We start from the raw sequence: 16,593 nt of genomic DNA, 5'->3' as shown, positions 1-16,593 counted from the left end.
GTCAGATGGCTTAGTTTTGCTATGCGTCTCCCCTCTCGTTCCAGGCGGAGTTGATTGGAAGCCTCACCCACAAGCTTGAGACCCTCCAGGAAGCCAAGGGGAGCCTGCTGATGGACATCAAGCTCAATAACGCCCTGGGGGAAGAGGTAGAGGCCTGGATCAGTGAGCTCTGCAAGCCCAATGAGATCGACAAGTACAAGATGTTCATCGGGGACTTGGACAAGGTGGTGAACCTGCTGCTCTCCCTCTCAGGACGCCTGGCCCGCGTGGAGAACGTCCTCAGTGGCCTTGGTGAAGACGCCAGTAACGAGGAAAGGGTAGGCCGCGTAACAATTCCGCTCAACACTTTTCCTGCCCGAGCCTATGTACCCAGAGAAGTATGATTAGACAGGAGCCTTTCTAGAGACGGTCACCATCTCTCCGGGGCAGGGAGAGACTCCAACGTACAGGGAACAGAGGAGAAGGATCCTGCACGCCAAGATGTCATGCTGACCCCTCAGCCTCAGGGGTACTTAGGAAAAGTTAAAAATGTGGGTGCCAGAGTTTCTTTCCTTCCTTTTTATCCCAGAAAAAGGAAAGGTAAAAGCATGATGGGGGTTGACATTAAAAAAAGGGAGAGGGACGACACAACTGTTTGGGATGAGGACAGGGCTCCCGGGAATCTGCAGGCGAGGGGCCACGGGCACTTGGTGAAGATGCACCCGCTGTGTCCATGGCAGCCCTTACCGGAATAACTGGTAGTGACAGCGGTGGCGATCCCAGATAGAATCTAAGTCCTCCCTCTGGGTCGGACGCTGTGGGCTTAGACACACTGTAGGTGCAGTCTCATAGAATCCTCACAACAGGCCAGTAGGCAACAGGGCCAGGACAGGAGGAGTCCTGCTGCAGCCCCCAAGTGTTATTCACCTCACTGAACTTAATTCCAGAGCTACAGAGCATTCTTCATGTGCTCATCTGTACAGCACATATTTACTGAGTATCCGGTACATGCCACTCTCTGATCTAGGCACTTAGGATACTCTGTGAACAAAGCAGTCAGATCCCCACCCTCGTGGAACAAACTTACCAAGGGAGGTCAGGTGATCAACGTAGCTATTTTTCATATATATGCCGAGGTGATGAGCGCTGCAGCCGTCAAGTGGTTCCTTTGCTTTCTGGCTCCTTCTAGCTACAGCTCTCTCTTTCAGTGCTGTCAGGGATTTCCCAATTATTTCTCCGAATGTACTGCATTAAAAGGAAAGGTGTGTCTTGTCAAATAGATTTTTAAAGGACTGAAAGAAGTCTAGGCGGTAAGCATTTAGGAATGTGACTCAGCATCCAGGAACTTTCTGCAGCCCCTCTCCCGGCGAGTGCCCTCCTCATGTAAATGTTCTGGGCCTTCACTTCGTCACCTACAAACTGTCTGACTGTGTTTGCCTCAAAAGTGTTGTCCTTTCCACCTTCCTTTCATCCAGAAAGCAGCTAACAAGAACCTGTCAGATGCCAGGTGCCCCGCGTGCTAGGGCTGAACACTGCCTAAAAACAGGCCCGCCTTCAAGGAACTCAGCAGTTAGTGAGGAAAACCAACGTAACCAGCGTAGAAGCGGCAATTGTATTTATGCTGCAGCCCAGCGATAAACTCAGAGCCATGAGAGCCCCTCTCGTGCGGTGCGGTGTGGTCAGGAAGGGCTTCACACAAGTGCCGCTTGAATGGAGCCTAGGGGACTTTCTTAATTCCAGGTGGGCTGAGAGGGAAAGGGCTTTACCATTTAGGAGGAATGTCACGGACAAAGTCCAGACAGACCATGGCGTGTTTAAGAATTGGTTTACATGTGGTTGGTATGTCTAGAGCAGAGTGCTTCCTTGATTTACTCGTTTTTAAGGGAGACCAACAAGGGATAATGAAGCCACTGTCCCGCCAGGGCTAGCATCAGTGGGGAAGCCATCCCTACCTCTGGACCTGGAGCAGCACGAGGAAGGGGCCCTTACCAGAACTCTAGCTGTAGCTGACCTGCGGCACTGAGGCCTGGGTGAAAAGTTGTAGCCACCACCCCCTGGCAAGGAGGGAGCCAGGGATAAAGGCCTCAATTTCTTCTCCCTCCCAGCTTCCGGCCTCCTGCCCATGACTGCCACTGGCCAAAACCAGCAGCCAGCAGGGTGCAGCTTCCCTGGACATAGAAGAGGAGGGTGGATCTGAAGGGGTAAACAGTATCCAGTGCAGAAAATAATCGCAAAGACCTGAGGGTCGTACTTTAGACTTTAGCCTGTAGGCCTGGAGAGCCATGAACTAATTTCATGACATAATCAGCCTGGGGAGGGGTGAGAATGATGTTACAGTTGGGAGGTTTATTGTAAACATGGTCTAGCAAGATGGGTTTAGGCTGTTAATTTGGGCCATTGTCATGGAGATAGAGAATAGGGAGTGACTCAGAGAATGAGTTTGAATTAGCAGGGCGTGTTAGACGAGGGGAAGGATAGAACAGAAGGTTATTCCAAGTTTCCTGTTCGGTCGCTTGGGTGGATGCCACAGGTATCTGAGATAAGCAGCACTGGAGCAGTTCTTACGGGAAGATAAGTTGAATTCAATTCTGGAACCACTCAGCACTTAAATGCGCGTACACACTCTCAAGTACATATAAGTGCTTGCTCACCTGCAAGATACGTCTGTATTAGTTTTTATGATTATTAGTCTTTGTTAAATAAAAGTGTAAATAGGAATAAGGAAAGGAAGAATAAATGGTTCAGTAAATGCCAGATTCAGGATTATAGTTACCAGTGAGGGGAGGAGGGGCATCGGGAGAACTATATATAACGCTTCAACTGAGTATTTTGTTTTTAAACTGAAGCAAATATGAAACATGTTCAAGCTAAGATTTGGCACTGTTAATGATGGGCACACAGATCTTATACCATTCTCTATACAATACTGATGTTTAAAATATCTCATAATTTTTTAAAGGTGAGGAAGAGGTTCTCACTTTTTAACTTACTTCCCTACGGTATTTTGAAACATGTCTTCATTGCAAATTCAGTCCCTAAGGGTTTCTTTTTTAGGTGTGTTTTTCCTGATTAGGAGAAGGAAGCCTATGAAAATGGAGATATTTGTAAGATTAACCTATTAACTTTGCACTTTTCCTCTAGGCGTTATTAGGTAAGATCTGACAGGCCAGTTCAAGGGGAGTTTAGGGCAGAGACACATGAGCCTTTCATAACCCTACATAAACTAATCTGTGTTGAGATATATATTTAAATATTCTTATTTCTTGATTAATTTCCACTTTAAAGTTTCCCATTCACTTTAGCCTGAAGAGTCTGGTTAAATGTAAAATTTTTCAAAATTTTAAGACAGCATGTTGAGTAAAAGGCCACATTACAGACTTCTATAAAGTCTAAAGATAATACGCTGTCTTACCATTGGGTCTGTATAAGAAACTCTCAGAATATGAACTTGGCATCATTGCCAAATAGAATTTCTCTCATGTTAGATTCAGAGGCCTGAAAAATGGAAACTGATTTTTTCGGAGATGGTAAATATGATGTTCCCATTGTTGATTATGGATTGGGGCAGAGGTTCTCAAACTTTAACTGCAAAGAATCGCCCGAAAGGCTCCTTCAACCACAGACCCCTAAGCCCCACACCTCCAGAACTTTTGATTCAGTAGGTGGAAGGGGGCCTGAAATTTTGCATTTCTAACAAATCCCCGGGAGATGCTGCTGGTACCCACTTTGAGGACCACTATAAAATGGAAATACTTGTAAACACTCAAGGTACCTTGATGACTGGCTTTTTTTCCCTTCAGTTGTTTAACTGTGGTAAACTACATATAAGATTTGCCATCGTAACCATTTTTAGCTGTACAGTTCAGTAGTGTTAACTATGTTAACATTGTTGTGTAACAGATCTCCAGAACTTTCTCATCTTGCGAAACTGAAACTCCATACCCACTGAAACAGCAACTCCCCCTCCTTTCTCCCCTCCCCCCAGAGCCTAGCAACCACCATTCTACTTCGTGTCTCTATGACTGTAGACTATTCTAAGGACCTCATATAAATGGAATCCTGATTGTTCTAAGTCTAGAAGCCTTAAAGTAAAGCCATTACCCCAGCCAATTTTAACATAATCTCTCAAATTAAAGCTGCCACATGACTTTATAAGTTAGAGAACCATGTATCTGCAACATAAGGGTAATGAACTGATTTTCAAATGACTGAGTCTCCTTACTTTAGATCGACAATCAAAATAGAAACTTAGACACTGCACCGTCCTGAAAAAGGTCTCTCTGCGGGCAGTTCGGTTCTTTTCCCCGTTCTGCTGGCCCTTTGCTGATCTGCTTGTTTCGCCCTGGCAGAGCTCTCTCAACGAGAAGAGGAAGGTCCTGGCTGCGCAGCACGAGGACGCGCGGGAGCTCAAGGAGAATGTGGACCGGAGGCAGCGCGTGGTGCTGGACATCCTGGCCCATTACCTTTCCAAGGAGCAACTCCAGGATTACCAGCATTTTGTGAAAATGAAGTCGACACTCCTCATCGAGCAGCGGGAGCTGGACGACAAGATCAAGCTGGGCCAGGAGCAGGTCAAGTGTCTGCTGGAGAGCCTTCCCTCGGATTTCGTGCCCAAGGCAGGGGCCCTGGCTCTGCCCCCAGGCCTCGCCGGTGACGTGACTGCCGTGGGAGGCTGGACTGTCAGTATTTTTCCAACAGTAACCTCTCCACTTTAACCTCTTCTCCAGGACCCAACGAAAAGCCCACCCCTTCTCTCAACACTATTTAATCTGAAAAACGTTTCAGTACAAGCCAGCCTTTAAACTCTATGGGTTATGGGGGTTTTTCTGGATAAAAGGAAAAAATTCCATCCAGGAAAAAGCCTGTCTTTTCTTTCTCGCCCTTCATGATTGATCTTCTGAGAGCTTGAATGCTGCTGGGAACTTACCCCTTTCTGTTGTCACTTCGTGGTAGAAAGAAAGAAAATTAATGAAACTGTGCGAACTGATCGGAGGGTGTCTGTTTAGTTTTCCACAGGCTTGAGGCAACATGGATAAGTGCGTGTCACCCTCAGGAATGTACCCACAGTGGCCTTCCCTGCTTGTGGGCAGTGTATCCTGACGACAGGTACGCGTACTTAAGGGTCTGCAACATAAAGCCTTAAAGAGAAACACACACAGGAGAAAACTGTCAAACCTTGAACGTTGTTATTTATATTTTTAAAAATGAAAAAGATCATTGTTTGTGTGCTAACCACTTACTTGATTCTGTTTTGTGGTGGACGTAGACGGTTACATTTGAGCTTTGTATTTTGTGAGAACCTTAATGAAACGAAGAATTCCAAAGACAGTCACATTGAGTGTGGAGACTTTTTTCTTAAACTCTCAACAGTGAGTAGACCTTCAGTGCTTGTCTTAAGCTGAGTATGGGGGAGCCCCGGCTGCCACTGCTGCCAGTCTTCATCACTGTGCTCCCGCAGCAGTCGGGAGCACACACGCCTTCCCAGGAAGAAGGCTTTGTGCAGCATGGCGATCGTATCCTTTCCTAGTGCTTCCTATCATTATCACTGGGGTGGAGAGAAAGCTAAATTTTACTGACAAGGACAACTCTCCAACCTGTTGACAAGGAGGCCGGAACCCAAGTCAATTCAAAACTGAATTCATGCTGTCCTGCTATACGAGATTTGAGCTAAATACAACTTCTTTGGTGAGCTATTTTAGCAGGCTGTTTTAATGATGCTTTTCAAAAAAGTTTCTTTTCCTAAAATGTCAAACTTATCAACTACATTTTCACTGAAAACTCCCTCCTTAACCTCTGAAGACTGATTTTGCACTATTCTGCTTCAATAATAACATCTGAGAGGGTACTCGAGAGCCTAAGATGTAAGTTTATTAAAATATAGAGACTGGAAGATGGAAGGAGATGATGGGCCAGCGACCAGGCTATGTTGTCAGCTGCCAGAGATGGCAACAACCCAATACTTTAAGCAGGTGGTGAATCCCAGGCTGTGCTTTAGTTCTGTTGTTGTTTTTACATGTGTTGAATCCTCGGAGTGGGGGGGGGGGGTGGCCAACTGTGCTGATTTGGGCTACGAGTACTATAGCAGCCAGTCCTAGAGAACTGGGAGAGTAAAGTTCTTAGGAGGGTATCAAATGCTCGTTTTTCTTAGTACATTTTAATTAATGAAAATTTTCTGGTTAAGAACTTCAAAAACGTAGTTTTGACCCCCAATACAGATTTACTTTGATGAACTTAGAATCAATAGGCCACCCACAGATTTCTCCTGAGCCATCAACAAAAGACATTGCTTCATTCTTTGGAGGTTTTACACTGTCAGACTGCGTTATAAGACGGCACCTTGGTTTCCCAGGAATGTTTTCAAAAGCTTATCTCTTACATCTAGAGGTTCCATCTCCCAGGGAATCAGTAGAACCAGGGACAGCATTCAATAGCCACACTGCATGGTCATTTTGAAGTAAAAAAAAACAGTACCTCCAACTGACTTTTCATCAGACTTAGGCCAACACAGGAGCCTGAGATCAACTGCAGTCGGTGTGTCTTGCTGATACTGGGTGGTTTCCCTGAGGTCAGAGCAGGTTGAAGCTAGCCAGCAAATGTCTGCAGCAGTTCTTAGTGAAGTTCCTCAGGGGATTCTGGGGCTCCCAATTCCCAACACTCTTCTAAATTATCCTTAAGGATTTGACTGGGAACGTTTTACACATTCAGTCTTTTTCATCACTTTTCTAATTTATACATGTCAAAGTAAGTGACCCCCCCCCCCCCAGAGCAGAGCAGGTGATACTGCAAGGCACCACAAGCACCTGAAAGCTATGATGCTCTGAGGATCGTTATCCCTTCTTTTGTTCCACTGAAATGTTGTTCTGTTATGTGAGATGAGCGAGGTACCGAGTATGACTGTGACATCTAATCCTCAGGCGGATGTGATATTTATAACAGGGCTTTTGACCTCTGTGCTCTGATGAGAAGAAATCACTAACCTAATTTTCACTGTTAACTTTAACTAGATAATAAGCCTATTCTTTATCCCTCTCCTATTTTGCATTCTTTCCCTACTATTAAAAAAAAATTATTAAAAAAGTCATCTGCAGAAGCCACCGTTTCCCTCCGAATGGCATCCTTGGCCAAAATCACGGGCACAGCAACCATGAGCAAGCTGCTGGTCAGGATTTCAGGACACACGCTACATCATCAGGAATGTCTGTTCAGTCCGTAATTGTCCCTGTGGATATGATCCTTTCAGAGATACCATGTCCCGTGAGAAGTCAGGTGGGAGTGGGATGGCCTTGCTGATAACTCAAGAATCCTTCAAAGGTCCAAGGAAGGACAATGTCCTACGACATAACTGGGAGGCTTCCAACTTCCTGGGCCCCTGGAGAAGTTCCTGGGCCTGTTGCTACATGTTGTCTGACTCAGCCTTTTCTCACGCTGCTTTGCATCTTGTGGTGGCTGCCTGACCCCAAAGAATGCAGGGAGGGTCCATAGCCAACACGTCTTGAGTTTCTCCCAGAGGCACTGTCGAAACCAAACATTTTTTTCCTTTGCTCCAGGGGATCATTTTATGATGATGAAAACCATCAACTGGTTTTCAGACTTGAAGATTAGCAAGTTTGGGTCAGCTCCCAAGAGTCTGTTGAAATGAGGAGTGAGGGCTTAACTGAGGTTCTTTGGGGCGTATAAGGCAGAAACCAGGGACTTCCCTGGCGGTCCAGTGGTTAAGACTCCGTGCTTCCACTGCAGGGGGCACGCCTTCAATCCCTGGTCAGGGAACTAAGATCCGACATGCTGCAGGGCATGGCAAAAAAAAAAGATATTAAAGCAGAAACCAGCCTGGGAAATCCCAGTTTTCCTATTACTCCATTGTTAATATCTGATCCAAAGTGACTTCTGAGTTTGATAGATCACAGTCATTCCTAATATGAGTTCTACCGTGAAGTTTGTTTTTTATTCAAGCATCTTTTATTAAAATATTGGGCTTTTTTTCTGGATAACTTGAAAAATGTTGGCTTTTTATTCTTATATGATTCCAAATTTTTCTCTTTAGTTTAATTTTCTATGATATTACTGGCTTTATTCTGTCACGTTGGAATTATTTTTCCTTTCTTAGAATAAAATGAGTTTTATTCACCTTACTGCTGGGAGGAAAAGGAAGAACTTGAGCGAGAAATAACTTCTCCATCTCCAGCAAGACGTGGCCAGGTGAACGTGAAGGGGCCTCTCTACACAGAAATAGATTATTGGGGCCAAGGTATTCATTGCTGCCTGAACTCTCTGGGATGAAGCATGGAATAAAATGATAAAGGCCATTTTGATATCAGGGACACATGAACAGTGTTCTAGTTTATTCTTATTTCTAAATGAAACCTTACTTTTCTTAAGGGAGCTCATTCAGACACTAAATCATGGTTTCTCAAAGTACAGTCAAGGTAGCACCTGCATCAGAGTAACGGGTACTTGTTATAAAAAGGCCAGTTGCTGGGACACAAACAAGTAGGCTGGGAACCTGCATCTTAACAAGTTCCCCAGTTTATTCTGAGGTACTCTTAACATCCAAGAGCCTCTTACCCCTGTCGTTTGTACGGTTTTTATTGTTAGGATCACAGTTAGACTGGCATGAACGTATATCATAATAATCCCCAGAAATTCGAAGCCCTGTCACATTTACTCTCATTAACTACATTTTTATGAGTTAATACTGTCCCCACGATTAAATCATCCCCAAGGTTGTGATATGGGTCCCCCCCCCAGCCCCCGCTCACTCTCTCCTAGATCTGTCTTAAATTTAAACAAGCTAAGTACTTATTCAGGCTAAGTGCACTAATTATTTCTCCCCCAAAGGAATCAGCTTATCAAACAATGTCAGTAATCTGAAGTGCTGCCATGATACCTGTACTCACCTGAAATCACGACTGACCTTTGTAGTGGGGACCGTACTCAGATCTCTGTGGCTTCATCACTAGTCTCGCGCTACCTATGGGATAGAATTTCTCTTGGCTTGGATCTGACAGTCTAGGTAATGAAACAAAAATGTGTTCCTTTCCTTTGAGAAGTGAAAGGAGCCATCAACTGATTTTAAAAGGCTAAAATCAAAATTAGGCAGGAAAAAAGTTGTGGAGAAAGAAACTGGTTCCCTTAGTCCTGCCTCATTCTATAAATTCCTCTCAAATCTTCTGTAAGTGGAAAAGCAGCTGCATTTCTTGCTAAGACATCAGTATTGCTATTGCTTTACACAGTGGAAGTTTAGTATGAGAAATTATTGTATTCTGATAAACAAGTATCTATAGAATATAAGGAAATTGTGTATGATACCCTTGAGCTAAGGAAGAGTACCCAAGAAAAGGTAAACTTGGAAAGGGCCGCCCTCACAAAGGCTGGGGTTCAGAGCTTTTTGGAGAACTCGGTCCACTGACAGCAGAGAATTTTGTTCTTTGCCCAGGCCAGAAGCCGGTCTGCAGTCCCTGGGCAAGCAGGAGGCAACCCAGAGCATAGACGTGCACAGGTAGTGGAGGCCTGCAGAGGGGCTGGCCGCTCAGTGAAAACCCTCTGAGTCAGGTTATCTGCTAGGGGCCAGAGGGAAGAGGGTATTGGCAGAATACCTTTGGGGCACGGATGCAAGCAGGAATCCTTCAGGGTGTGTCAAGTCCACAGAGCTGGGAGAAGGTTATCCCTGCTGAGGCTGCAAGGTCACTGAGGTGACCCATGGTTGGGGCAGAACTCCCTCAGATACCCTCACACCACGCCACTCCTGCACCAGGCAGTAGCGCAAACAGCAGGGTAGTCCTTTCCTTCCCTCCTGCCCTCCAGCGCCCTCTACTGAGAAAACTTAACGTCACGCTCGCTGTGAAGGAGATTCAAGTGTCCGCTGTCACAGAGCACGTACTGAAGGGGGAATGTGGAGCTAAGAGGCAATAAATTGGTAACTGGCACAGATTTATTCTTCTAGATCATTACCCTAGCATTATCTTCTGGTATCATAGAATTTTGTAGTTGTTGATTCTGTAAGAACTTTCTCTGATAATAAAGAAAAAAACATATCAAATGGACAATTTCTATCTCTTGAAAGAGGTGTCAAAAGGAAAGCAGTTTCTCATTTGTTTTCCTTAAATGTGCTTCACACACTCATATTCCTCAAAGTACCTAAAGCAATAGATTTAGAATGAGGCCTATTTAAGAGCACGTGTAAGTTCTGTACCTGTCGATCTCTGTCTGGCTCTGCCTCTGTACACCTCTGTGAGTCTCTCTGTCTCTTCATGTGTCTCCACACGCATACCTTTCTGTCTCTGTGTGTTTTTGTCGACCTCACTCTAGGGTTGTCATCTTTCTGTTCCTTCATTTCCCAAATAATTCCAGTTATATTTTTTCTTTTTTTTGGGGGGGGGGTAGGGGTGACTTAGAAAGGATAATGGGAATAAATAAAGAGCTAGAAGGGAAGACGACCTGAGTGTAAAGTCAAGAATGCGCTCTTTTTCCAATTTAGGGAAATGTTTTCACCTCCTTCAAGCTCATTCAAAAAAGAGAGAGACAGGTAAAGGAAGACTCTGCAAACTTGGCAATGTGTATAAATATGTATAAGAGTGAATGAGAGCTATTTCCCTTCTCTAATTAGAACAGAGTATAGGAATTGGCTTTATTTTTCAGTAATAGGAATTGAGGGGATAAGGAACAAATCAACAAAGAGGACTCATAGGCACTGGACTGAGAACTTAAGAACACTAATCTTCCTTCCTGACAATTAAAAGAAAAAGAAAAGGATATAGATCTACGTGGTATGAAATGCTTTGGAAGCAGATTTGGTAAAAGGCAGGAAGATGGTCTGACTTCCCTTCCAGGGCTAGGGTTCTGTGCAGGTAGGTGGGCAGAAAGTGAACTGCAGCTTAGGATATAAACAGACATTATTCCAAGTTTACTCAGAAAGTTTAATAGAGTTTAATAATAAACTCAGTTTAAGAACACATCACTAGATGCGTTTTGATATTACTATTTAATACTCTGAGGAAACTTCCCCCAAATCAAGGAGTAATTACTTTAATCCATGTTTGAAACCCTGAATAGACATGTATTCTTTACAGTGAGAATGCAAATCCTTTTCCTCCTCCATTTTTTCCTGACCTTTTCTACAAATCTTCCCGAAGACTTCTTGGTTTTGAACAATAAATTCTGAAGGTGATATGACAAGGCTGACGAACAAATTGTAATAAGGCCTTCTTGCAAATGTCAGTTAAAAGCTAACGAAGGAATAATGTGCTTAGGAATAAGTAACTAAGGAAATAATTTCAAGTTGTGGTTAAATAATGTGCCTCCACAGGTAGATAAGAGAAAAGCATCTTTGGGAAGTACAGCAGGAAATGTGCATGGTCATCATTACTCTGGGAACTTCAATATGTGCACTGGCGTGGCTAATTGAGAAGGTATATCATAGGCCTGCTAACAAAAGTAGAACCACAGCTCTTCAGGTCGAATGGATCAGGAATCAGTGGGAGGTGGCCAACAAAAGGACTTCTGTCCGTCATGCACAAATACAAATATACGTAATACCTGAGTACAAACCAGCAATAAAAAGACAACCCAATTTTAAGAGCTTGGCAAAAGAATCAATGAGACATTTCACAAAGGAAGATCTATGAATGGCCGATAAGCACATAGAAAGGCGATGGACATCTTAAATTTCTCAGAGAAACAGAAATTTAAACCACAATGAGATTCTGTTACCCACTCACTAGAATGACTAAACTTAAGTGTTGGTGACTATGCGGGGCCAGTGGAGTTCCTACGCATTCTGCTAAACGAGTAACCCACTTCAGAGAACTGTTTGGTAGTTCTTTACAAAACAAAAAATATATATTTACCCTATGATCTAGCACTTCCACTTTCAGGTAGTTACTCTAAAGAAATTAAAATATGTCTCCACAAAAAAGACTTGTACAAGATGTTTATAGCAGCTTGAATCACAATAGTCAAAAAAACTGAAAACAAATCTCCATCAACAGGTAAACAGATAACCAAACTGCAGTACATCAGTACAATGGAATACTATCAATGCATTTTTTTAAAAAAAGAATAAACTATTGATACATGTAACCACATGGATGAAAAACACTGTTAAGCAAAAGAAATTACATACAAAAAAAGTATATATTGTATGATTCCATTCATATCAAGTTCTAGAACAGGCAAAACTAACCTGTGTTGGTAGAAATGACAAAGTGGTTGCCTGGGGATGCAGGGGAGCTGACTGATTCAAACTGAACAAAAGAGAACTTTCTAGGATGACAGATATATTCTATATCTTGCTTTGAGCTGTGGTTACACAGGTGTATGAAATCATCAAAATTCATCCAACTTAACATTTAAGATCTGTGCATAATACTGATTGTTAATTATACCTCAGTTTAAAAAACAGTGATGAGGAAAAGTGAGAAACTAGGGCAAATTAGATATCTGATACTGACTAAATAGGTATTATCCTTCATACAATTATTGGAGATCATGATGATAGCAACTCCCGGGGATGTTTTTATCATGGTGAGGGTGTAGCCCAAGTTGCTGTAACAACTAGATTTTTTAAAAAACAGAGTCCAGCTCAAAATGGCAACATAGGAGGCTCCTGAATTCACCTCCTCCCACTGAATCTACAGCTACACATAGAACAATTCCCTCTGAAAAAAAAAAAAAAATCCAGAAACTAGCCAAGCAACTCCTATACATTGGATGAACAAGAAGAAAACAGGCTGGAGAAGCTGAAACACAATCTCACCAAACCCCACCCTGGGTGTAGTTGACAACAACTGGGGGAGGAAGTCATGACTCCCAGCTTCTCCCTGAGGAGTAAAGGGTTTGGATTACACATCTGGTGCCCCAACTTTTAAGACTTCCACCTGAGAGGTGGCCCCTCAAAACATCCACCTCTGAAAGCCAACAGGGCTTCTGTCCCTAAGACTCAGAAGGCTATAGTGAACCAAGAAACAGTTCTTAAGGGACTTGCACAGACTCACTGTAGCTGTCCTCACCAGGGCACCCTGCAGAGGCAGCAGGCAGAAGAGCCCAGTCTTTCTGTGAAAGAGGCCTATTTGCAGATCTTAAAAGCTGTGGCCTGAGGGTCAGGCTTCTAATTTACCACATATGGGCGGCGGGGGGGGGGGGGGGGGGGGGGGAGGGGGCGAGCGCCGACGGGGGGGGGGGGGGGGGGGGGGGGGGGGGTTAGCTACTGCAATCCTCTCCAGAGACCAGGGAGGCCAGTGGGTACTAGTTTCATGCTCTCCCTCTGCCCTGCCCCACGTTGCCCGTATCTCCACAAAAAGGATCTTGTACACACACCTGGCATCCTGGCTTTCATGGCTGCTGCCCAGAGGACACATCCTATGATAGCCTGGCTCTGGTGGCCAGCAGGGCTTCTGTTCAAGGGTTCAACAGGATGGTAGCAAACAAGAAACAGCTCTTAACAGCTATTACCCCAGGGCTCAGTGCAGAGGAAAGAGACAGAAATGTCCGTCTCCTAGTCTTCCCCTGAAAGAGGTACTTCTGCATACTTTAAAAGCTACTGCCTGAGGGTCTAGCTCCAGTCAGCCTGCATCTAGGTGCTGACTGAGATCCTCCCTTTGGGTCACTGATGGGGCTTGGCACACCGTCAACTACTGGTGGCTACTAAGCACAAAGAAAGCAGCTTGAACAATCACAAACATTTGAGAGACAACCAAGAACCAGGGCATGGTTGAATGATAAACAAGGCCAAACCTTTAAAACTGGGAGAGGAGGCTGTTTTTTCTAACGCACAGAAACCAACACAGTCGAAGAAAATTAAGAAAGGGAAGAACATGTTTTAAACAAAAGATAAAACTCCAGAAAAAGACCTTCATGAGGTGGAGATAAATGATTTACTTGATAAAGAGTTTAAAATAATGGCCATAAAGATGCTCACCAAGGTCAAGAGAACAATGTGTGAACAAAGTGAGAATTTGTAAAAGGAGAGAGATATACAAGAAAATATCAAACAAATCACATAGCTAAGGATGACATGATACTATATATAGAAAACCCTAAAAACTCCACACAGAAACTACTAGAACTGATAAATGATTTCAGCAAGGTAGCAGGATACAAAATTAACGTACAGAAATCAGTTGCATTTCTTAATGCTAACAATGAAATAGCAGAAAGGGAACATAAAAAAAATACCTTTTAAAATCACACCAAATAAATAAACAAATAAATAAAGGGGAATAAACCTGACCAAGGAGGTGAAAGACTTATATGCTGAGAACTATAAAACATTAATAAAGGAAATTAAATATGATTCAAAGAAATGGAAAGATGTCCCATGCTCTTACATCGGAAGAATTAATATTGTTAAAATGGCAATACTACCCAAAGCAATCTACAGATTTAATGCGATCCCTATCAAATTACCCATGACATTTTTTCACAGAACTAGAACAAATAATCCTGAAACTTACATGGAACCATAAAAGACCTGGAATTGCCAAAGTTATCCTAAGGAAAAAACACAAAGCAGGACTTTGTGCCAGACTTTAGACAATACTACAAAGCTACAGTAATCAAAACAGTGTGGTATTGGCACAAAAACAGACATACACATCAATGGAACAGAATAGAGAGCCCAGAAATAAACCCACACACCTATGGTCAATTAATCTTCAACAAAGGAGACAAGAATGTAAAATGGGAAAAAGTGTCTTCAGCAAGTGGTGCTGGGAAAGTTGGACAGCTGAATATAAATCAATGAAGTTAGAACACACTCTCACACCATGCACAAAAACTAAACTGAAAATGGCTTAAAGACAAATATAAGACAAGACACCATAAAACTCCTAGAAGAGATCATAGGCAAAACATTCTCTGACGTAAACTGCACCAATGTTTTCTTAAGTCAGTCTCCCAAGACAATAGAAATAAAAACAAAAATAAACAAATGGGACCTAATCAAACTTACAAGTTTTTGCACAGAAAAGGAAACCATAAAGACAACCTATGGAATGGGAGAAAATATTTGCAAATGATGTGACTGACAAGGGCTTAATTTCCAAACTATACAAAGAGCTCAGACAACTTGACAATAAAAAAACAAACAACCCAATCAAAAATTGGGCAGAAGACCTAAATAGACACTTCTCCAAAGAAGACATATGGATGGCCAAGAGGCATATGAAAAGATGTTCAACATCACTAATTATTAGAGAAATGCAAATCAATACAATGAGGTACCACCTCACACCGGTCAGAATGGCTATCATCAAAAAATCCACAAACAGGGCTTCCCTGGTGGTGCAGTGGTTGAGAGTCCACCTGCCGATGCAGGGGACACAGGTTCATGCCCCAGTCTGGGAAGATCCCACATGCCACGAAGTGGCTGGGCCCGTGAGCCATGGCCGCTGAGCCTGCGCGTCCGGAGCCTGTGCTCCACAACGGGAGAGGCCACAACAGTGAGAGGCCCGCGTACAGCAAAAAAAAAAAAAAAAAAAAAATCCACAAACTATAAATGCTAGAGAGGATATGGAGAGAAGGGAACCCTCCTACACTGTTGGGAATGTAAATTGGTGTAGCCACTATGAAGAACAGTATAGAGGTTCCTTAAGAAACTAAAAATAGAGCTACCATATGATCCTGAAATCCCATTCCTGGGCATATACCCAGAGAAAAACATGGTCCGAAAGGATACATGCACCCCAATGTTCATTGCAGCGCTGTTTACAATAGCCAAGACATGGAAGCAACCTAAATGCCCATCGACAGAAGAATGGATAAAGAAGATGTGGTACTTATATACAATGGAATATTACTCAGCCATTAAAAAGAATGAAATAATGCCATTTGCAGCAACATGGATGGACATAGAGATTGTCATACTGAGTGAAGTTAGTCAGACAAAGAGTATCATATGATATCGCCTATATGCGGAATCTGAAAAAAGTGATACAAATGAACTTATTTACAAAACAGAAACAGACTCACAGACTTAGAGAATGAACTTATGGTTACCAGGGAGGAAGAGTGGGGGATTGGGATAGTTAGGGAGTTTGGGATTGACATGTACACACTGCTATATTTGAAATGGATAACCAACAAGGACCTACTGTATAGCACAGGGAACTCTGCTCAATATTCTGTAACAACCTAACTGGGAAAAGAATTTTTAAAAGAATACATACATGTATATGAAAAAAAAACCAATGCCATTTTTCACAGAAATAGAATAAACAACCCTAAAATTTATATGGAACCACAAAGACCCCAAATAGCTAAAGCAATTTTGAGAAATAAGAACACAGCTGGAAGCATCAGACTTCTTGATTTCAAACTATATGATAGTAATCAAGACAATATGCTACTGGCATAAAAACACACACATAGATCAGTGGAACAGAATAGAGAGCTCAGAAATCAACCCATGAGGGCTTCCCTGGTGGCGCAGTGGTTAAGAATCCACCTGCCAATGTAGGGGACAGGGGTTCAAGCCCTGGTCTGGGAAGATCCCACATGCCACAGAGCAACTAAGCCCGTGCACCACAACTACTGAGCCTACGCTCTAGAGCCCACGTGCCACAACTATTGAGCCCATGAACCACAACTACTGAAGCCTGCACACCTAGAGCCCATGCTCCG

The 16,593-nt window shown here is 43.2% G+C and overlaps 1 protein-coding gene across 3 annotated transcripts in view; it reads left to right on the top strand.

Moving 5' to 3' along the window:
- Nucleotides 1–5,307, top strand: part of SHROOM3 (shroom family member 3) — a 249,965-nt gene extending 244,658 nt beyond the window's left edge. For all 3 annotated transcript variants that reach the window (XM_029234656.1, XM_029234658.1, XM_029234657.1), the window contains 2 exons: nt 45–317; nt 4,329–5,307. In XM_029234656.1, coding sequence (XP_029090489.1) covers nt 45–317; nt 4,329–4,694 — 639 coding nt within the window. In that variant the 3' untranslated portion in view covers nt 4,695–5,307. The remainder of the gene's footprint in view (nt 1–44; nt 318–4,328) is intronic.
- Nucleotides 5,308–16,593: the final 11,286 nt, after the last annotated feature.

This window comes from Monodon monoceros, unplaced genomic scaffold (assembly GCF_005190385.1).
Source record: "Monodon monoceros isolate NGI ecotype Baffin Bay Population unplaced genomic scaffold, NGI_Narwhal_1 Super_Scaffold_20, whole genome shotgun sequence".
Taxonomy (NCBI): Eukaryota; Metazoa; Chordata; class Mammalia; order Artiodactyla; family Monodontidae; genus Monodon; species Monodon monoceros.
Note: the sequence above shows the minus strand (reverse complement) of the source record. Positions and strands in the feature narration are given on the sequence as shown.